The 22,120-nt window shown below is 51.4% G+C and overlaps 1 protein-coding gene across 2 annotated transcripts in view; it reads right to left on the bottom strand.

Annotated features, from left to right (window-relative positions):
* Window positions 1-22,120, bottom strand: part of LOC116949264 (filamin-C) — a 65,756-nt gene that overhangs the window by 22,122 nt on the left and 21,514 nt on the right. For both annotated transcript variants that reach the window (XM_032966359.2, XM_032966360.2), the window contains exons 9-26: window positions 21,809-21,946; window positions 21,224-21,350; window positions 20,597-20,733; window positions 19,998-20,305; window positions 18,673-18,816; window positions 17,006-17,129; window positions 15,730-15,890; window positions 15,212-15,302; window positions 14,619-14,788; window positions 13,725-13,842; window positions 12,410-12,684; window positions 11,545-11,796; window positions 10,652-11,000; window positions 9,580-9,813; window positions 7,381-7,543; window positions 6,343-6,503; window positions 5,224-5,391; window positions 411-534 (exon numbers count right to left, since the gene is read on the bottom strand). In XM_032966359.2, coding sequence (XP_032822250.2) covers window positions 411-534; window positions 5,224-5,391; window positions 6,343-6,503; window positions 7,381-7,543; window positions 9,580-9,813; window positions 10,652-11,000; window positions 11,545-11,796; window positions 12,410-12,684; window positions 13,725-13,842; window positions 14,619-14,788; window positions 15,212-15,302; window positions 15,730-15,890; window positions 17,006-17,129; window positions 18,673-18,816; window positions 19,998-20,305; window positions 20,597-20,733; window positions 21,224-21,350; window positions 21,809-21,946 — 3,244 coding nt within the window. The remainder of the gene's footprint in view (window positions 1-410; window positions 535-5,223; window positions 5,392-6,342; window positions 6,504-7,380; window positions 7,544-9,579; window positions 9,814-10,651; window positions 11,001-11,544; window positions 11,797-12,409; window positions 12,685-13,724; window positions 13,843-14,618; window positions 14,789-15,211; window positions 15,303-15,729; window positions 15,891-17,005; window positions 17,130-18,672; window positions 18,817-19,997; window positions 20,306-20,596; window positions 20,734-21,223; window positions 21,351-21,808; window positions 21,947-22,120) is intronic.

Raw genomic sequence — 22,120 nt, 5'->3', positions numbered from 1 at the left:
ATCGGTTTTCAAGCTGGGAGTCACGATTCTGGAAGTGGGCAGGGAGGGCAGGGAGGGCAGGGGTCCTCCACAGCAGCAGAACGCACGATCGCCGAGCGGTCGCCTCTTTGAGATTTGTACAGAGAGGAGTAGCCCAGGGGGCGTAAATTGGAGCGTAAATTGACAAAGGTCCCACGTTTACTCCCACACGCTGCTGCTGCTACTGATGCTGCTGCTGGGGTAAGTGCTGTGAGCGATCGCCTGCACAGGCTGGCAACGGCGCACAAACGGGCGGTGCGGCCGGCGCCATGCCCGGCCGCCTTTGTCTCCCCAGCGCCGATGTTTACAACTCACCGGAGCAGGCGCCTGTGCACCTGCGCGTGTGTCTAAGCGAGCACCCACGCTCCACCGCGCGCAAGACTGTCGCGTACCTGCGGGGCACCTCCTGGTCCCCGTACTTGACGCCGATGGTGTAGGGCCCGTCCTGGCTCGTCAGGTAATTGACCGTGTGCGTACCGTCCCCGTTGTCCTGCACCTCCAGTGGCTCGGGCAGACCTGGACACGCGGCGGTGGCACGGACAAAGAATCCGCTCGGAACTCTCGCAGAGCTGCGCCACCCCCCTTGGTCTTAGAGAACAGCCCGCGGAAGCGGATATCGCAGAGCTACCTCTGAGATCCCTGCAAGTGCCCTCTAGTCCACACATGCATTCGGGTGCAGCACTCGTCCGCTTGCTCTGCGCCAGAGATGATTGCTCATCGCAGTGACGGTTAAACCGATATTTGCCATGTTCAGAGCTGGAATTTTGACAAATGAAGTGCAGAGCCAGATAATATATATGTTGGATTTTTTTGTAGTCTTTGGTGATCAGGCTGAGAATTATGTGCTTAAGAATCTTGTTGAGTCACAAATCTGTGGCGGTGAGTCTATCAGTCTCTACGTTAAGTCTATGGGTCTACATTTGAATCTGTGAGTCTATTTTAATCTATGGGTCTCGATGGATGTGAGTCATTGGGGGACAGGCTGCTACCATTCACTACACGGTTTGATCACGTTTGGGTTTGAACGCAGGCTCTCGGCGGTACTGGCTCCAAGTCTCTCGAGCCACCCGGCCGCCTCCTTTTCTTGTCCACTGCTGACACTCAGCACTGCGCAAGAGCCTGCCAGGGCGGTCGTCATTACCGTCGTCACCGTCGTCACCATCGTCACCGTCGTCACCGTCATTGTCACAATCGTCCCTGTCGTCACCGTCGTCACCCTCATCACCATCGTCACCCTCGTCACCGTCGCCACCATCGTCACTGTCGCCACCTTCATCATCGTTGCTACCCTCGTCGTCACCATCGTCACCCTCGTCACCCTCATACATATTTTTTTCTTTTCCGCTGTGTTTACCCCAGATATTTTAGAGATGGCAATTCTCCTGCTGTGTATCCTACTGCTGTCCCTCCCGGCCATATCTAGTGCCAGACTCAACTCTACAAACAGCTACCCTCGTTACTTTGCGTCCATACTTGTTGCTTGATTTGCCACTACACCTGCTAATGAAACAGCTCATAGACACTTCTACACTCCATCATTGTATCCTTTTAAACCCTATCTTTATCCCATTACTTCACCAGCACTCCTTCCAAACTTCATTCTGCTCTTAAAATAACACCATCTGCGAGCTACTGCTATTCGTCCAAGGTTCGCCGCTCTTCATCCTTTCACAGAAAATACATGTGCAAACTATTAATTCTACTTTTCTTATTTCTTAGTGGTATTGAGCTTCATCCTGGCCCAAATGAAAATAACTCGTATAATTCTGTAGATTTTTCTGGCAGGAAAGGTGTTGGTGTTCTACATGTCAACATCAGAGGGCTTGTGATTAAATTAAGTTAACTAAAACTAGAAGTGGCAAATCTTGACCTGGACATTTTTTGCCTAACAGAAACATTTCTCACTCCTGCCGTCAATGACTTGCAGACTGCGATTGACAACTACAACCTTTTTCGGCTTGACCGAGGATCTAAAGGAGGTGGAAATGCCATCTATGTTCGTAATACTATTTGAAGGTCTGGCTCTCAGAATAACTCTCCCAAATAATCAACAGATATTGGTAGTGTGCTGCTATCGACCGCCTAGTGGGAAGGATGTTGAAGCTGCATCTGCACTGAGAGAGCTTTTTGGGGGCCTCCCTAAAGGTGAAATAGTTTTAGTGGGTGATCTAAATTGGAATTGGCTAAACCCGCCGGCCGTGGCCACAAATTTTGCAGATGAATTTAATCTGTTTCAATTAATAAATGTCCCCACAAGACCCAACCTAAAAAATCCGGGACAGTCATCTCTGTTTGACGTCCTATTGACAAATGCCCCTCACAATTTCACACTGACTGGTGCTCTGGGTAATAACCTTAGTGATCACTCCTTCATTTTTGGGGTGAGATCATCAGCCAGACCCAAAGCCCCCCCTAAATTGGTTGAGAAGCACTCTATGAGACACTTCAGCACTCAGGAATTTACCAATGATGTGCTTCACTCGGATATTGACAAGGTCTGTGATATCCCCAACCTGACTACGGCTTGGGAGACCTTCAGGTACACGTTTCTCCAAATTCTTAACAAACATGCTCCGTTGGTTAGATTTAAAACTAAAGGCAACCGCCCACCATGGTTTGATCCTTTGATTACAAAGCTCATGAAAACTAGGGACAAGGCTTGGGCATGTGCTCAGAAAAGTAATTTGCTCAATGACTGGCTAGAATGCAGGATATTAAGGAATAGATGCGTAAAAAAAATACGGCATGCAAAAAATGCCTACTTTTCCTCCACTCTCCTGGAATCACATGGAAATGCCAGGATTTTCTGGAAAACAATCAAATGTATCGAAAAGGCATCCAAAACAGACAATCTGCCCGTTGAGCTTAACCGAAATGGGGAATATTTTTCAGATCCCAAAAAAAAGTTCGCAATTTTAACCTTCAATTTTCTGAAGCTGGTAATCTTTTGATAATGTATTGGGAGTCACCCCTGCCAATGCAAATTCCTACACCCCTGTCCAAACATTAAACGAATTTAGTTTCCAGCCAATCCACGAAAGTAATGTTCTGAAACAACTATCCTACCTCAAAGGGTCCTCTACCAGAGCAGATAGTATTCCCGTCTTTGCTCTACTAACTGTTGGTCGCCTAATATACAAAGCTATAGCCCATATTTTCAACCTGTCCATCAAAGAAGCATCAGTTCCTCTAGAATGAAAACATTCCTATGTCCGTCCACTTCACAAAGGGGGCTCTAAAGATGATCCAAATAACTACCGACCTATCTCAATTTTGTCCCCATTGATGAAAATTTTAGAAAAATTATCGACCTACCAAATTAGCAGTTTCCTGTCCACCAACAATCTACTACATCTAAAACAATCTGGGTTCCGAAAAAAATACAGCACATCTGCTGCATTAGACTCTCTGAATCACATTTACAGTAGCCTTGATAATAAGCAGTACTGTGCCTGTCTTTTTCTAGAACTGTCCAAAGCTTTTGATACAGTAGACCACAACACCCTGCTTAGTAAACTAAGTTGCCTCGGTTTTTCCGAAAACGCAGTAAAATGGTTACAAAATTACCTCTTTTGTCGCACCCAACTGTATTCACAGATGGTTGGAGGTCAAACAGTGCTAGGATAACAAAAGGGGTTCCACAGGGTTCCATCCTCGGCCCCCTTTTGTTCTCTCTTTATGTCAGTGACTTGGGCACTGACCTGGATCATTCCAGGGTAAATCTTTTTGCAGATGACACGATACTGATTACTGCTGGCCGCTCTCCGGATGACGTGATTGCTAAGCTACAGGGTGATTAAAACAAACTACAACATCAGCTAGTTGCTCTTAAACTAGTAATGAATACCTCCAAAACCAAGGTGCTATGCTTCTCACCAGGACTAATGCAGGAAGTTATTTTTCTCCAATTAAATTCCTTAAATAATTATCAAATAGAGCAAGGCAAGATCTATAAGTATCTTAGGGTCATCCTGGATTCAAAACTGATTTTTTAAGATCACATTGATTATATTGGTAAAAAGACAAAAATAAAAATTGGTTTTCTGTATCGACACAAGCACTGCTTCCCCCCAATGTTCCGTTTGGAATTGATAAAAGATACCATACTGCCTCTACTTGACTACTGTGACATCTGTATAAATCAGCCCCAAGTACTGTACTGAAGAAGTTTGATTCCATCTATCACTCGGCCTTAAGATTTACATTGAACTGCCCATATAGGACTCACCACTGTGATCTCTACATTGGGTCAAACTTAACATCTCTTAATGTTCGACGGCTAGTGCAGCAGATCTTATTTATTCACGATGTACTTACAAAAAAATCCGCAGACTACCTGCTGGATCTCCTCTCTGTTTCAAAGAACAAATTTGACCTCAGGTCTTCGCTCATTTACCAGCTTCACATTCCCTATTGCCGTACAAAAACTGGAGGAAGGGCCTTTGCTATTGATGCCCCCAGGGTCTGGAATGCTATTGTCAATAAGCTGCAACTTGAATCGCTACCAATGAGATATTCTCTCAAAACTGCTCTAGAGGAGTTGTACACCCCTAGCTGCCACTGCTATTCATTGGCGTAAAATAAAATAAAATGTTTCGCTCCAGATGACGCTGCAAAGTATTCTGTATTTGATTTAGCGTGCTGATCTTAAAGGTGCATTGAAAAATTTGATACTCCGACTGATGCTTCTGTTGTTGTGGAGTAACTCATGCAGCCAGCTATGGCTCTAGGATTTGGTGGTAAAAATTCGGTCACAGTCCCTATGATCACTGTTACGTTGCAATTATGGCTTTATTTTTTGGTGATTTCGAAAACGTTTTTTGGTTTGGATATGTTTGTTTTGTTGTAGTACGGAGTTAGACTGATGGACTTAATCTAAGTTTTCTTGTGGTTGTTGTTGTTTGACTTGCATCCCACCATACAGCGTTGGTGTACGGTGCTATTTTCAGGAATATTTTGCTGTTTTTTTCATGGATTTTCTGTTTGCACAGTCACATAGTCACTTTAAGATGTTTTCTTGTTCGTGTTTTTGTTTTTTTGTTTGTTGTGGTTGCACCCGATTCAAGAGCCGAATGGCTCACAGGGCTATACCAAAATAAATAAACTGAACTGAAAACTGAACTGATCACCGTTGTCACCCTCATCAGCCTCGTCACAGTCGTTATCCTCGCCACTCTTGTCGTCACGGCGACGCGTGGGCCTCACCGCGTGGATCCAGCACCATGACCTCCAGCGTGGCGCGACCGGCCTTGCTGCAGTCGACCGTAAAGGTCTGCGGAATCCCGGCGCGTACCGCAGGCCCCAAGCCGGGCCCCGAGCAGCGCACCTTGCTGGCGTCCACTGCGTCCTTCACCAGCACCCGGAATGGGCTCCCTGCTCCACCGCCGCACACAAACCGCACCGCAGCGACAATCGCCGCGTGAGTTACCGCGACGACAGGCGTCCCGGTTAGCGGGGCAACGCGGCGCCGAGACGCCACACCAAGGGCCTCTCTGTGTGCTGCTCGTTTGACTAATTCACCATGTTGGACAGTATAGCCTTTTGAAGTGGGGGGGGAATGGGTCCCAGGACTGTTTCAGACATCACTCGCCATTGATGGTATTCAGGTTCAGAGTGGAGTGCTTGAACAGAACAACCCTGCCACCTCCCCCCCCTCCCCATTAGGGACTTTGACTCTGCCACTTCACATTCGTCGTCGAGTGCAGGGAGAGAGGAGCTGCGGGCCACGGGCTGGGTACGGCGCAAGTTCATTCCAGGCGGCCTGCGTCCACACGAGGCCTTCCACCTCCACATTTAACCATCGCTGCCACCACCCTAGCCATACTTATCGACCTGCTACAAAGCACTGTGCTTCTTAATTTAGCGCAGCCCTCAAGTCGCCAGTGAAGGTGAGCCATGATTATTCTTCGCATTATTATCGGATAGCTACAAGGTGTGGGTGTGTGCGTGTGCGAGTGAAGGTATGGTTGCCCGCCAAACTAAACTAAAAATGTAACTTTTATTTTACCAGGTAAGGCCTACTGCTCTATGTAGCTCTCTTTCAGAATCGACCGAGCCACAAATGATAGCTCAACGAAGTGGCTTAGCACATGGAAATGTATCGCGGCCAAATACTCTAAACTAAACGCCTGTATACCAGGTAGTTAACATCTCGCCACCACATTCTGTTTGGCCCCGAGTGAGGAAATGGTTCGTTGTCCTTGGCCTGCCGTGCCGTCGCCGCGCCGTCACCGGCCATCGAGCCGCTGAAATGGATCGTCCACGGGGTCGTTAGGAACGCGATCGCGGGTGGGTGACGGGCGTCCGCGTGCGCGAGGGCCTCACCGGGGATGTGAAGGCCCCCGAAGGTGATGTTGATGTCATAGTCCCCGGGGGTGAAGGGAATGTACTCCACGCTGCAGCTGCCATCTTTGTTGTCCTTGCAGAGCATCTTGGCCTCGGAGGGGCCCTCGATGGCCAGGCCCAGGCCGCCCGTGCCCGCACCGCTGTGCACGCGTCAACATCATCGTCATCATCGTCATCGTAATTACCGCCATCGTCGTCATGGTTTTTCAATGCGAGCATTATCATCCTCACCGACACTGTCAGCACCGCCGCAGACAATTGTCTCCATCACCATTGTCTTCATCACCATTATCAATTGTCCTGACCACCCTTATATCAACATTGCAGTCGTCATCAACATTCCCAGCAACTCCACCACCTTAGGGTGGCAGGGTGGCCGAAACGTCGTGATAATTTTATTGTTTTATTTTATTCTCATTCTACGTGACTTTACCGAAAGAACCAAAGAAGATGCATCGGTAATGCTCGTGCCTCACAGCAAGAATCGCCTAGGTTCGAATTCTGTCTCGGGCACCTTTCTTTGTGGAGGTTGTGCGTGCTCCCCCTGTTCTGCAGAGAACGAGTGAACGTGTATGTGTGAGAGTGACATGTGTATGTGTGAGAGTGACAGCATGGTTCCTTCATCTGATGAAGGCCACTTGTGTTGTGGCTGAAACGTCGTGATTTTTGTTGTTTTATTTTTTACCTACGTGACTTTACCGAATAGAACCAAAGAGTATGAGTGCAATATGTATGTTCTCCTCCTGTTCTGCAAGGTTTTCCTCGGAATTACACGGTTTCGTGCCATTGTAAAAAAAATACAACCATAGCGTAACTGGTATTGGCAAGAACATCTCAGTGCTGAAACATTCTCAAACAACATTTGCCCCCCTCCAGTGAAAACCTCCAAAGACCCTCCTGAAAAAGTGTTGAGAATTTCATAGGTAAACAAGCGTAAATAAAAAAAAGGGTTACGTAAATAAAAATAACAAATCACCACCATGGTAATGATGGTGACGAGGCAATACGAGTGCTCACCGAGTCTCCACTGTGAAGCGGTTGGGGGTGTGCGTGAGGCCGCCCTCCAGGCCGGGCCCATAGGCCCGCACCCTGGTGGGGTCGCAACCCTCCTTGACCTCAACGCGGAACGGGCTCCGCGGAACTGGCACCTCGTCCACCGTCACCTCCACCGTGTGCACACCTAGTGGACGCATGGCCACCGCATACGTCGTCAGCAGCGGCAGCAACATCGTTGAATATTCGTCATCATATTCATTGGGTCTTTCAGTAAAGCTGCGTATATAGAAAAAATAATAAAAATATCACGACGTTTCGATCGCAAACATCCTGCCTCAGCAGCTCTTCCGCTATGTTTTCACCTGATGAAGATTGCTTGTGTTGCGATCGAAACGTCGTGATTTTTTAAATTATTTTTTCTATCTACGTGGCTTAAACGAAAGACCCAATGATTATGAATTCCTGCAGTCACGAAAGCTTTAAGTCAAGATTCATCATCGTGTTTGTCATCATCACCATCAACTATTCTCACTGTCATTAGCATCAGCATCATAAAATATTTCTAATCAGCATCATCAAATATATATATCATCACCATAAAACGTTCTCACGGTCATCAGCATTATTATCAAATCCTTATAATCAGTATAATCAAATATCATTAACATCATTGTCATATAGTCTTGGTTCTTTCGGTAAAGTCACGTAGAAGGGAAACAATAAAATAATAAAACAATGCAATTCTCCCGACGTTTCGACTGCAACACAAGCAATCATCATCAGGTGTGAAAGCCACAGCAAGAACATTTGAAAAAAGTGGCGTTTTTTTTTTTACGTGAGCACCACGGAGAGCGATTTGGCAGTTATTTAGATGGACGAGTCCATCTACGTTCGGAAAAGAGGAGGGGGGAGACGAAAATAATGGATGCGGTCTGAAAGCCACCATAAGCATGAACAATCAATTAAGACCCGAAATGATTTATCAAATCCTTCCAATGATTGCTAAGCCAGAATCCATCTTCTCGGTTGAAATTGTCTCTGTGTTTGTATATGTGGAGAGCCTCATGAACGAGTCTCTCATGGTAGCCAGATGGCTTTCAAATAACCTCTGTCTTGGAGAAGTCAATGTCATGTGAGCCTACTGAATTATAACAGTGATCTGCCATGGCCGAGGTGTTGGTCCTACCGTGTTTTAGGTCTGCTTTGTGTTCCCGAATGTGGTCCGAGGCATGACGTTTGGTTTCTCCAATGTAACTACTACCACAGAGGCAACTTAGTTTGTAGACGCCAGAGTCTTAAAAAAAAAACGCCACTTTTTTCAAATTTTCTTGCTGTGGTTTTCACACCTGATGATGATTGCTTGTGTTGCAGTCGAAACGTGGTGAGAATTTTATTGTTTTAAATATATATTTTTTATTTTATTGTTTCCCTTCTACGTGACTTTACCGAAAGAACCAAGAATATGAATCCCTGCAGTCATGAAAGCTTTAAATCAAAATCATCATCATATGTTTGTCAGAATCACCAGCATTATCATCAGAATCATCATGGTTGTATCAATGCATATGATCATTTATCATCATCGTCGTCGTCGTCATCAACTGTGTTATAATGCCAGATAATAGCACAGACTGCAGACTCTCCGAAGTGATACAGGACGCAAGGAACCAAAATCGCTGGGAACAATCACCACTCAGTACACAAAGGTGCGGTGGCAGCGCTGGTTACCATTTCTCAGCCTTAAATTCAGACTCGCGGCGCGTGCCTCTCTGCATTGACAGTGGAAGTTGACGGGAGGAAAAGCGCGATCAGTGAACTGTGCGAGGTAATAACGGCGATTGTCGAGTGCGCTTGGTTATTCGTGTAATTCTTAGAGCGCAGGGCTATTGTGGAGGCCGCTGTGTTTCAAGACGAATCGAGTCTGCAAATAGTGAGTGATGTTGCTACGTGCGTGTGTGTGTGATCCCAATTTAGTGTTTTCAGTGTCATTTTTCAATAAATTTACACACTGGTGCCGGCACGCAGGTGGCAGACTTACGGTGAACAAGCACACCGCAGCATTAGCCGGGGCGGTTCGCCAGATTCGAACCGTGAATCTCCGCAAAAAAAACAGCAAACACGTTACCACCGCTCGGGTGCCGTTGCTACGCCCCAAGCCCGGGTCATACATCCGTTGGCCCAGAGAACCCCGGACCCGGCCCCCGGAGCCCCCGCGCGTACCCTCCTCGTAGGCGGTGTACTCGGCGCGGTAGGTGCCGTCTCCCTGGTCGGTGAGCGTGGCGTCCGTCTTGGTGCCCGACGGCCCCGTGAGGCGCGCCCGCACCTTCCCCGCAGCCACCCCCGGGCTGCCCCTTGCCACGGTGGTCGTCGTGGTGGTGGTGGTGGTCGTGGAGCGAGCGGAGAACAAGGAGCGAGCATCCACGGTGAACTCGGTGCTCACCTCACGCAGCACGCCTGGGGTGAGGGGATACATGGCAGCCGAGCTTAGGGGTGGCACGTGGCAGCGGCGCAGTGGGAACAACGCTCGTGCCTCACAGCGAGAAGGGTCTGGGTTCAATTTCCGGCTCAGGCGCCTTTCTGTGTGGAGTTTTGCGGTCTCCTTCCTGTACCTCCCCAACCGTTCGTGATCCCTAAGTACCCTCAATCGCGGTCACTCATTCCTCAATCCTTGCACTGCCCTGCCATCTACATCATTCTATTGTGTAACCGTTTTTTTAAACTATGCTAAGCGCATTGCGTCAAGGATTTCTATAAATATAACATTACATTAGATTTGAGTGAGTGTGTGGCGTTTATACGTTCTCTTCCCTTGTTCTGCATGCGTTTCCTGTGGGTTCTGCAGTATTCCCCCCACAGCTAAACTTATGCACACAAAAGGGGGTGTAAAACGAGGAGGCTGAGTTTGACCTGCAAACAACTCAGGTTCAATCCCTGCCTCTGGTCGCATGGTACTCTACTTTCCTATCCTCTTGGCTACAGCGTCTCATCGCTTCGTGAACATGCTGTTAAAAATGCATTTCAAGCGTATTTCTTGGATGAGCTCGATTATTGCCATGAGAGCTTGAGAGAAAAAGAGACGATGGTGGGAGAAGAGAAATCCAAAGTGGCACAGTGCAAGGAAAGAAAATGAGAAAGAGAATCATTGAGACCTGCAGAGTGGTGAGAGTGAGTTGGTGAGTGAATGGGCGAGCGGGCGGAGGAATCAACGAGCGAAATTGGCATGGGCGACACCACCGCCGGACGATGGCCTCCTCGCCTAGCCGCGTGCATCCACCGCGGCGCCATCACTCACCGCGAGGCTCCACGCCGGGGCCGAAAACGCGGACTCCGCTGGTGTCGACGATCGGCTCGATGCGCACGCGCACGGGTACGCGCGGCACGGGCACTCCGCCGTACTTCACGGTGACGGCGTACAGGCCCGGGCCGGGCGGCACGTAGGTGACGGCGTAGGTGCCATCGCCGTTGTCGTGGACGCGCACCTCGGCGCGTGCCGCGCCGTCCGCCTGCACCACCTCAACGGTGAGCTCGGCCGTGCCGGCGCGGGAGCAGTCCACCGCAAAGACGCATGCCTCGCCCGCCTTGCCACGCTCCAGCCCGGGGCCCCGAACCGTCACCTTGCTCGGGTCGAAAGAGGGGCGCACCTGAAAAGGCCGGGCAGCAGCGCCGGGGGGCGAAGCGTTCACTGAATTGTCAAATAATTCGTCACTTTGTACTTTGGGATCCGGTTTGGCTAATAGCAGCTGTATTGTGTGTGCGTGTGTGCATGTGTATGTGTGTTTAGCGATGGCCTTCATAGGTGCTCGTGAACAGCACTTGGCCCAAGCAGTGTGTTAAGGCTATATGGGGGATCTTTGTCTTTAGCGATGGGAGGAAATCAGAGAACCCGGTGGAAACCCCTGCAGAATGTCCGTAGAACAAACACACTCCACAGGAGGATCCTGCCAAGTTTTTCGCAGTTGGGGACAATGTTGCTCCTGCTGTGTGTGATCTCAATCGAGTAATTATGCAGGTAATTTCTCAGCATTGGAATGTTGTATCGGCCGATTTCAGTGGCATTCTGTGTATTTTTTTTCGCTACGGCAGGAAACTGGAGAGAACCCGGAATAAAATCACGAAAAACGATTGGAAGCAATAATCGTGGAGGTGGGGGGGGGCTGGGTGAAAAAGGGGAGGAGGGGGCGGCACCTGAGCTCGGAAGGGCGAGCCCGGCACGTGGGTGTCGGCGAACAGAATGTTGATGGTGTACTCCCCCGGCGCCGTCGGGAGGTACGACACGGAGCACGAGCCATCGCCGTTGTCCTGGCACTGGATCTTGGCCTCGCACGGCCCCTCCACCGTGAGACCCAAGCCGCCCGTGCCGGCACCCTTCGTGTCGATGGTGAACGGCGCCGGCTTGCCCACCTCACCGCCGCTCAGGCCCGGCCCGTAGGCACGCACCTGTGGGGAGGAGTGGAAGAGAGCGAGGAAGAGGGGCATATGTGGGGAGTGGGCGGGGGGGTGCGGTGGGTAGTGGGGGGGGGGGATTCATTGAGATTGAGTCGGGACTGTCTGTGTCAGCACCTGGAGCACCACGGCACCAGCCCCGTGGTGTCGGGAAACTGGAGGGGGCTGAGCCCCCCGCCCCCACTCCGCTCCCTGCTGAAGGCTCAGCGCCCCTTCTCAGATTCTTTATTTAAGACTGGAGGAATTTGATGAACTATGAAGCTCTTTTTGACAGATGTCCAGTAGATATAGTTTGATATTCTAGATATTCTTCCATATTCTCCGTCGCCAAGCCAAAAATTGTTGGTGCAATATTCACATCGGGAGTGAGAGCGAGAGCAGAACGCACAAGAGACAAAAGCAGATCGCATCGTTACTCATTTTGTTTGGCGTTTAACATTGGTTTTCATCTGTTGATGAATACTCGTGGCCCGTTGGCTTTCCAGACCAGACCAACATTCTCAGATTTATTAACAGTGGCTCTGCGTGAGCACAATGGGACAGGGTGGGGGGTGGGGGGCTGGGGGGGGGTGGGCGGGGGGAGGCGAGTGTGCGTGCCAGGCCACACCTTGGTGGGGTCGGCGGGCGTGATGGCCTCCACGGCGAAGGGGCTGTCGGGCACCGGGTGCCCGTCATACGTCACCTCCACCTTGTGGGGCCCCTCCTCCTTGGGCACGTAGTGCACGGAGAGGGGGGCGCCTGGCCCGGCCGCGGGGGGCGCCGGCTCTACGCGGCATGGCACAGGCTTGCGCGAGGGCCCCCACACACGCACGTCCAGCTTTCCCTGCCCGCCGGCGTCGCGTGTTGCTACGGTGAAACTCTGCTCGCGGCCCACGTCGACGCCTACTCCGCAATCAGTGGGGGAGGAGGACAAAGGCCGTGGTTAAACAATGAGAATGGTGCCGACGAGGTTCCTGTTGCTGTGGTTTTAGCCCCCTGCCCGCTGGGGCGTCGCGTTTTACGCGATAAGTGACTTGGGTCGCATCTCAACACATCTGAAAGGGCACCCCCAGTGGCAGCTATCCGTGTGTGGAACAAGGTCACCGAGTACTGGAGTGGGCATGAGTTTTGCCAGTAGGAAGTGATGATTGCTGCTATGCATCTAAATCCCAATCCCAATTGATATACGCAAAGTTTTCCTGACTTTGGCAACATTTGGACTGCGACAGCGAACGGCCGACTCATTTACAAGGATGTCAGGGGATCTTTAATGTCCTCTGTGAAGCAGAGGGTGCACGGATCTTCAAGGTTAGTCTCCACACTGGAGTATTATGCAGGGCAGCTTGGCGGATTCGAGGCCGCGATCGTCATCATCAGTGATCGATCACTCAGCCCTGCAGAATTATTGATCACGCCATTTCCGGTGGGACTCCATCTAAATCCCCCGTGTAGCCTACACAGACTGTTGGGGCAAGTGCTGTTAATGAGCACCTATTAAGGCCAGCACGGCACACAAGCGGTAGTTCGCTCAATACCATACCAGCCGCTGATGTTTAAACACCACACCAGGTACCCATATGAGTCGGCCTAGGGGATTTCCAGGACGAGTTCAGGTAATCATCACTTGTTACTGGTCGTGAGCAGGAATTAAACTGGGGTCGCTGGGTTCGTAGCTCGGCACGCTAACCACTACCCTACTGCTCCCCACACAGCTCCATCAGCCACCCTCCCTGCCGGCTACACATCCAGGCAGACAGTGTTCTGTAGAGCAGCGCACTCACCATGACATTACTACTCCCCACACGCACCTCCGATTAAGTGCGGTTGGCTACATACGGTGCGAAAGAAGATCTAGATACATGCATACAAGAACACACGCACATTATGGTATAAGCCTCGCGGCAGTGCCCGCGCCATGCCACACGCCGTGCCGTGCCACGTACGCGACTGCAGGCCGCTGACTTTAACTTTGCTCAGGTCCAGTGCCGGCGCTACGGCAACGGTGAAGGGGCTCTTGGGAACGTGGTCCCCGCCATAGGTGACCACCACCGTCATGGAACCCTGCGGCGACACACCAGGAAGGGACGGCACCATTACCCTCATGCTCCTCGTCGCGATTGCTTTTGCCCCGATTTCTATTCGCTTTATCGGTGTTTTTTTTTTTACAAAAATGTTGGTGTCCCTTGCCACTCTTGCAAAGGAGGCTCCTATCCTGGTCTCTTGAGTTCTTGCCTGGTTAAGCAAAATCAACTTGAGCTTGAACTTATAATAATTTAGAACATTTGGTATTCGCGTGACCGTTCTTATAGCACATGGCGATCATCACGAAGCAAGGCACAGTCTGCAGTGGTTTTACAGTTGCAATGTGCAATACCAATTGAGTAAGCTGTAGGTCATTTTTCAAATTTGAAAAATTTGGACAGTGATGCCGGCACACAATGGCCTACAATTTATAAATGACGTGGGGCGATCTGTAACGTCCACTGTAAAAGCAGACGGCGCATATCATACGATTAATAAACCTGCTGTGTTAACCAGGGAGGCCTGTTGGATTTGAGTGCGCTATCTTGACTCGATCAGCTCTCATCTCATGTCTGTGACCCAGCGTTTGGGAGGCAAGAGCTGGTGAATCACGTGGATATGTGCGACTCGGTTATCAGGCCAGTGGGTGAGTGAATGAATAAGTGAGTGAGTGAGCGAGTGGGTGAACAGGTGAGCATTTCAGCAGGTGGTTGAGTGGACGATAGGATTAAGAGATAGGGCGAGTAGGTTTGGGAGCAGGTGGGCGGGCAAGTGGGTGGGCGAGCAGATGGGTGAGCAATCGGGCGAGGCTGCACCTGCTGCACGGCCGTGTAGCGCACAGTGTAGGTAAAGTCGTGGTTGTCAATGATCTCAAAGTCGCGCACGGCGTCGGCCTTGGTGGAGCTGGTGAAGTGGACCTCGAGTCCGGCCTTGCCGGCGCCCTTGGTGAACACCGTGAAGTGGGTCGGCACGCCCACTTCCACGCCTGCCATCATCATCGCCATCATCATCGTGATTAGTTTTATATACGGCATTGTCGTTCACACAAATTGCATCTCTCACAATTACCAAAGAGGAAACACACAGACGAGCGGGAAGGCGGCAGGAGCAGCAAGAGGGTGATGAGCCGGCAAGACCAACAATTCCCCTAGCTCTACTGCTCTCTATACATTAAGATGTTTTCAGCCAATTAATATGTATTTATAGATGGTGCGAGGAAACCTGAGCATCTGGAGCAAACCCACCATCATTAAAGTCATTAGCACCATCAACACCACAAACAGCAGTGGCATCATTACTGTTATCATCATAATCAACCAGTTGGGTGGTGGCTCATGGTGATGGTAAGGGACTCAGGTCAGTAGTGAGGGAGCCCCGTGGCGGTTCGTGGGGATGGTGGGGGGCTCACCTTGTGGCCGGAGTCCCGGGCCCTCGGCCTTGACCTTGCTGGCATCGTGTGATGGGTCGACCTTCACCCGGAACGGGCTGGACGGGATTTCCTGCAGTACCACCATCGACACAGGCTCCATCACCGAGGTCCCATCACTGGGGTGTCATCCCTAGTATCTCATCAATTCACCGAGCCAGGGACCCACGCACGCATGTGAAGAGTGTGCTGAGGCGGGGGATTGCGGTTAGCGTGCTGCGCTATGAAACCAGTGACCCGAGTTCGATTCCCGCTCACGGCCACCAACACCAGTGACTATTATCTGAACTGGTCCAGGGCCTCCTCTAAGTCGACTCAGCCTTAAATGAGTACATGTTGCGGTGTGTTAACATCGCCACTGGGGACACAGAGGAGGCCACCCACTCCCTCTTGCACCGGGGAGATCTTCGTCTGTGTGCACGTGTGCGTGCATTTGTGACGACCGTTCGTGCACTTGTGTCTATATGCGCACGGTGCGTGCATGCGAGCGCGCTACAAACCTGCTCAGCGAACAGCACCATGATGGTGTAGCGGCCGGCACCCGGTGGCGAGTACTTGACGGTGAAGGTGTCGTTGTCGTTTTTGATGATGTTGAAGTCGATGTCGGCCTCCGTGGGGCCCACGACCCCCGGGGCGCACTTAATGCCGATGCTCACATCGCCTGCGTGGGGGGGGGGGGGCGAGGAGGGGGACCCTTCCGTCAGCAAAGCCGCCGCTACAACCGCCGCATATTGGGGAAATTCCACATTGCTATTGGCGGGGACCAGTTTATCTTTCTCTTGACTTCCCCCTGCAAAAGTGGCAGCTATTTCACAAAGTAATCTCCTGCTGCTCAAATGGGAATAGAGGTATTGGTTTACAGCCCTGCAGAGCCAGCCGTGGAAATTCCTCGTTTTTAGTTTTATTGACCCCGGAGAGATGATGGGCCAAGTCAACCAACAACTGGGGATTGAACTCTGGGCCTTCCGACTGTGAGCCACTCGCTCTACCGCAGAGCTACCTGAGCGGTCAGATGGAAAGAAAAGAGACAGTGTGTGTGTGGCTTCATCTCTGTATGTATGTATGTTGAACTTACTGTTTGGTTCTATTCGGTAAAGTCACGTAGGTAAAAAATAAAACAACAAAAATCACGACGTTTCAGCCACAACACAAGCGGCCTTCATCAGGTGAAGGGACCAGACTGTCTCGAAGACTGCGCTGACAGTCTGGTCCCTTCACCTGATGAAGGTCGCTTGTGTTGTGGCGAAAACGTCGTGATTTTTGTTGTTTTATTTTTTACCTACGTGACTTTACCGAATAGAACCAAAGAGTATGGATCCTTGCAGTCACGAAAGCTTAAAATCTAGAATATGTTGAACTTATTTTGCACCGTACGTAGCCAACTGTGCTAATCGGAGGTGTGGGGGAAGAACAATAAAGTAACACTAAAATAAGTTCTCAAGAAATGTGTTTTCAATCTAGATTATTTACAAGTAGCATAGCTCCAGTGGCTTCCTAATATCAGAAAAAAGAACGCTTCAGATGGCCACAGACGCACATCTGAAAGTGCGCGATGCAGTGACCATCTGCCTTCGATGGCCAGCTTAAAGTCGTTGCGAGAACGACCGGAGTTCGGGTGATGGTATGTATCTCAATCTCCATCTCAGTGTGTGTCTCTGTATCTCAGTGTGTGTGCCTGTCTTTGTCTCTCTGTAATGACTGTCTCCATCTCAGTGTGCGTTTATCTCTCTGTCTACTATAACGACGATCTTGGCGCTGTTGTCGCTGAGGCCTCACCTTGGCCGGCTTGGCTGCAGTCGACGGTGAAGTAGGTCGGCTCGTTGGCCTTGAGGCCGGTTTTCTCCACACCCGGGCCGTACACCTTCACGTTCTCCGGGTGGCTCCCCTCTCCAACATTCACCTGGCCGAGAGGAATCACGGGGCACAGACGCCAGGTGAGGCATCTCTTCGAGTAAGAAAATCAAAGTGAACGCTAAAAAGTCCACGTGATTTCTGATCTCCCGTTTACAACCCTGCAGAGCCAATGATGGAAATGCCACATCGCTCTGGCGGCGACAAGTCTATCCATATGTAGTGGATTCGAATTAGGTGCACACACAACGTCTTGGGAGGCAACACTTATTTTATTAATGAACACAACAGTTAACTCTTACATTACGCATAGGGTGGTGACCACCGACTTACTCTAGATAACACACACTTCTCAGATACTCTAGGGAGGTACAGCCTCCTGTCTTGGCGGGACTTACACATCTACCGCTATCCTAGAATTCTCCGGCTGGGACCTAAAAAACGGATCTCTTCTTGGTGTCTTCACGATGCATCTTCATTCTTGATACGGGTAGCCTCGAACCTCGTGAGGAGGCTGCTTATATGGGCCTCGGCGTGCCCGGGCCCCGCCCCGGCCACGCCTCCCTTCAAGAACCCTCTCGAAGCCCCTCCCCTGCTGTCCACGTGCCCCCCGAGGTGCCCCCTAGGCCCCCGGCCCCCACTGGGGTCCAGTCACGTGTCCAGCCGGGGTCACAGAGAGTGCCACGGCCTCACACCACCCTCGTGGCCTCCCGAGTCCAGAACCGGCCCTGACGTCATTCCCGCCTCCAGCCGGGATGACGTCATGTGTGTGTGTAGACCCGCGTGGTCGTGATGCTCCCCCGTATAGTGACATCACACGTGTGCGTGTGTACACAGTAGTGATGCTACCATCACTACACATAAGACAACCACTGTTGACTTCCCCACAAAGTAGTACTAATTCTATTGGCCCTTGAGGGATGATGGGCTGAGTCAACCTCCAACCAGGATTTGAATTCGAAACCTTCAGAAAGTGCTCGCACTACCGCTGAGCCAGCGTGACGCGTCTGAAGATGCAGAGGACATTGCCAAGCTTCGCCTATCACCTCCCATCCAGCGGCACGTGGGAGTAGAGGTGAGACTCTTTTCCCTGTGTTACCCGATTACTCGAACAATTGAATCAATAATCGGGGGCGTAAATGATTACATCGATTATACTTCCAAGATTATTTGTGTAACCCAGTTATGTATGTATATTGAACTTGAACTCTCAAGGCCAGGATGAGTCTCACTTGCAATTGTGGCCTGGGGCATTGGTCTGTTGCCAGTAGGGGGCGATGATTACTGCTGTATAATCCCAAATAGGTACATTGCGGTAATAACCAGGGCAGCCGCTGGATTCGAACCGCGACCCCCTGTAACGAGCAGTAAAGGCGCTGCTACCGTTGAGCCGCGTCACCACCCAGCGGGGTTTCCCAGCTGTAGTGCGGTTGTTGTTGTATGTTTGTTGAAATTCTTTCCCACCGTATATAGCTAACTGTGCTAATCGGAGGTGCAGGGGATTAATAACAAATTAATCACAATGATTTTTCAATCAAGATATAAAAGTGTTGATGCTGCTGCTGCTGCTGCTGCAAGTGTTGGGCGCTCACCCTGAAGGGGCTCAGCGGGATGTTGACGCTGCCCCACGCGATTATGATGGTGTGCTTGATGGCCTTGCGCGGAGTGTAGCAGCAGTGGAATGTTCCATCGTGGTTGTCGCGGACCTCAACGTTGATCAGTTCCCCCTCGGCGTTCTACCACACAGCGACCATCACCATCGGACATTCACTCCACCGTCACTATTGATCAACACCACGACAATTATCAACATCACCACTACCATGATCATCATCTTCATCAACGCCGACCGTCACGAGCGACTATGCTATATTCACTGCAAAAAAAAGAGATTCCCCCATATAACCTTAACAGACTGTAGGGGCAAGTGCTGTTAGCGAGCACCTATGAAGGCCGGAACGGTACACGAGGGGGTGGGTGGCCAGCACCACGCCCGACCGCCTTAGTCTCCCCAGTGGCAATGTTTTTATCCACCGCACCAGGTACTCATTTGAGGCTGAGTCGACCTAGGGGAGGCCCAGGACCACCGCCACTATCGTCCTCAGCAGCATCAACACCACTGCCAACATCATCATCAATTGTCAAACAGCACTCTCTTGTCATTGCTAGCCTCATCAGCAGCATCAACATTGCTTCCTTTATCATCATCACCATCCAAAATAAACTGAACATACTTAAAGAAACGATCCCCTGTACAACAAAGCACACGAGGGGGTTCTGTGGCTAGTGCCAAGCCCGTCCGCCTTTGTCTCTCCAGTGCTGATGTTTACGCACCTCACCACATACTCATTTAAAGCTGATTCGACATAGGGGAGGCCCAGAACCGGTTCAAATATTCGCCACCGTTATTGGTTGTGAGCGGGAATCGACTCAGGGCACGAGGTTCGTAGCGCAGTGCACTAACCACATGCACACACACACACACTCTGAGTTTCCAAAGCTATTGGTGTGTCCACTGACAGGTGTTACCCAGCAAGTGAGGCAGCTAATTAGCATGCTGCTCATTAAGAATGCTGGTTCATTAGAGTACATGCTTGTTAGTGAGTTAGATCGTTAGCATGCCGACTTGTTAGGGTGCCAAACCCTGAGCATGCCAGCGCATCAGCATTCCAATTTGCGAGCGAGGCGGTTCATTTGCATGTTGGCTCGATGGAGCGCGGCTTCGTTAAGAGGAACAACTCGTGAGCACGCTGGCATGGCCGCATGGTGTCTAGTTAGCGTGCCGACTTGCTTGCGCACAGACGAATTTGTATTACGGCTCGTTGGCGTGCTGCCTTATTAGAATCCTGACACATTATGCCAATGTTTCATTTAGCAACCTGCAGTGCCGTCCGCAACCCGTGCGCCCGCGCGTCACCTGGGCATAGATCTTGAGCGCCCCTCGCCCCGCGGCACGAGCGTCCACGGTGAACTCTGCCGGCGCGTCCACCACGCAGCCTGTGCGTGCCAGGCCCGGGCCGTGGGCCTTGACGCGCTCGGGGAAGTGGTCAAGCGGTGCCGGGAGGATGTGGGCGATGAAGGGACTGCCCTTGATGTCCTCATCGTCGCACACGACGTGCACCGCGTACTCGCCCGGCTCCGTGGGCCAGTAGCAGACGTCGCACGAGCCGTCGCCCTTGTCCTCGCACTCGATCTTCGCCTGCGACGGCCCCTCGATTGAGAAGCCTGGTGCGACGAGGTGGGGGCAGGTGGGGGGTGGGAGGGGAGTGAGGAGAGGGCCGGAAATGGGGAGACGTCAACGACATCGTCATCGACGTTAGTGTCACCGTCACAGTCAGTGTCACCGTCTACGACACGAATGTCGGTGGCACCGTTAGCATCAACAACATCAATGCCGCCTACATGGGTGTCATGACTAACACCATTATGTATACGTGCGTACGAGCGTGTGTGCGTGACCGCGTCTTTTGTGTGTGCATGCAGCTGTGCGTGTGGCCGTGCATCTGCGCGTCTCACCGAGCGTGCCGACCTCTGTGCCCACGGCCTCCACCACGAAGTTTGCCGATTTCCCGACAACGCCGGTCTCGAGGCCGGGTCCCCAGGCCCGCACCTTCTGGGTGCCGGCCTCCACCTCCACGATCACCTCGAAGGGGCTGGTGCAGCAAAATGTACATCACTAATTTATTCCTGTGCCTTCATTACGAGGCTGAGAATCTCCCTTTCACAGCCGAGTTAGGACAAAGCAGTATTGAAGGTAGAAAAAGGTCATGGATTCCGTAACACTGTCAAAGTCAAGCGTTTATTCTCGGAAATGTCTGATTAGTGATGATAACGTTACCGTGCGAGCCGCACAACGAGATGTCGCACGCGGCGTGACGCGTGACCGTCCGACAGTCCGCGAGTCTAGGCCCGATTCTTTTTTTATGCATCTGGAAATCGGGAGCACCTAGCTGCTGTGCACTAAGTTTACAAACAGGATCGTTTCCTGGAAGGCTGTACAAAAGTTTGAAAGCCTACCAGTTAACTTTAGAAACAAACTGTATTTGAATAATCAGCGTTCGTTTGAAATAGTAAATCGAGTCGGAACCGCGATCGTCGCTGTGCCGCGTGTGCTTGAGACCGTGGGGGCGCGCACATGGTCACCTGCGAGGGATGTTGTGGCCGCCCCACGTGATGGTGATCGTGTACTTCCCAGGCGCCGCGGGGCAGTACTCGAACTCGAAGACGCCATCGCCGACGTCTGTGCGCTTCACCGCCTCGTCCGTGCCACCTGCAGGAGAGGCGAGGGGAAGGAACGGCCCATCGGGTCGTGAACTCTCCACCGTGACCCCCATACTCTCCTCTGCATGCAGTCTCAATGAATGGAGGCATGCAGTGGTCATGGTGATAGATGGAGAGAGAGAGAGGTATAAAAACCGAACAGGTAGCCGCCATTCGCCACCAAGTGGCGGTGGATTCACCACAGTGCTTGTGCCAGGCTAGGTGCACATGGAGGCCATCACGTGATTTGTGGATGGCTCGTGCTGCTGGCAGGATGTCACGGAACATACCCGGGTGCCATGAGTTGACTGTGATGACTGGCAGATGCACCACCTGTGCCAAAATCGCTGCATTTTACCTGCCCGTCACTCTGCTAGTTGTTGCGAGCATCGCTCACACGCACAAGCGCATCCTCGGCCGCAAGCAGCTTCATTTTATTTATCTCGTCGGCAGGGCGCGGCCACTCACGCGGGCCGCGGATGGTGACAACAAGCTCTCCTGTGCCGGCGCCCTTGGTGTGCACGCGGAAGTCGGCGTGTTCCTTGACGCGCACGCCCTTGGGCTGCAGCCCCCGGCCCCACGCGCGGCACGCGCTCGGGTTGCAGGCTGCACACACAAACGAACACAAAAAAAAGATAAAGATCCCCCGTATAGCCTTAACAGACTGTTGGGGCAAGTTCCTGTTATCAAGCACCTATGAAGGCCGGCATGGCACACGAGTGGGTGGGTTGCCAACACCACGCCCGGCCGCTTTTGTCTCCCCAATGGTGATGTTTACAC

The sequence above is a fragment of the Petromyzon marinus genome, chromosome 36, assembly GCF_048934315.1.
Source record: "Petromyzon marinus isolate PM22_M1 ecotype Great Lakes invasive population chromosome 36, UKy_Petmar_22M1.pri1.0, whole genome shotgun sequence".
Taxonomy (NCBI): Eukaryota; Metazoa; Chordata; class Hyperoartia; order Petromyzontiformes; family Petromyzontidae; genus Petromyzon; species Petromyzon marinus.
Note: the sequence above shows the minus strand (reverse complement) of the source record. Positions and strands in the feature narration are given on the sequence as shown.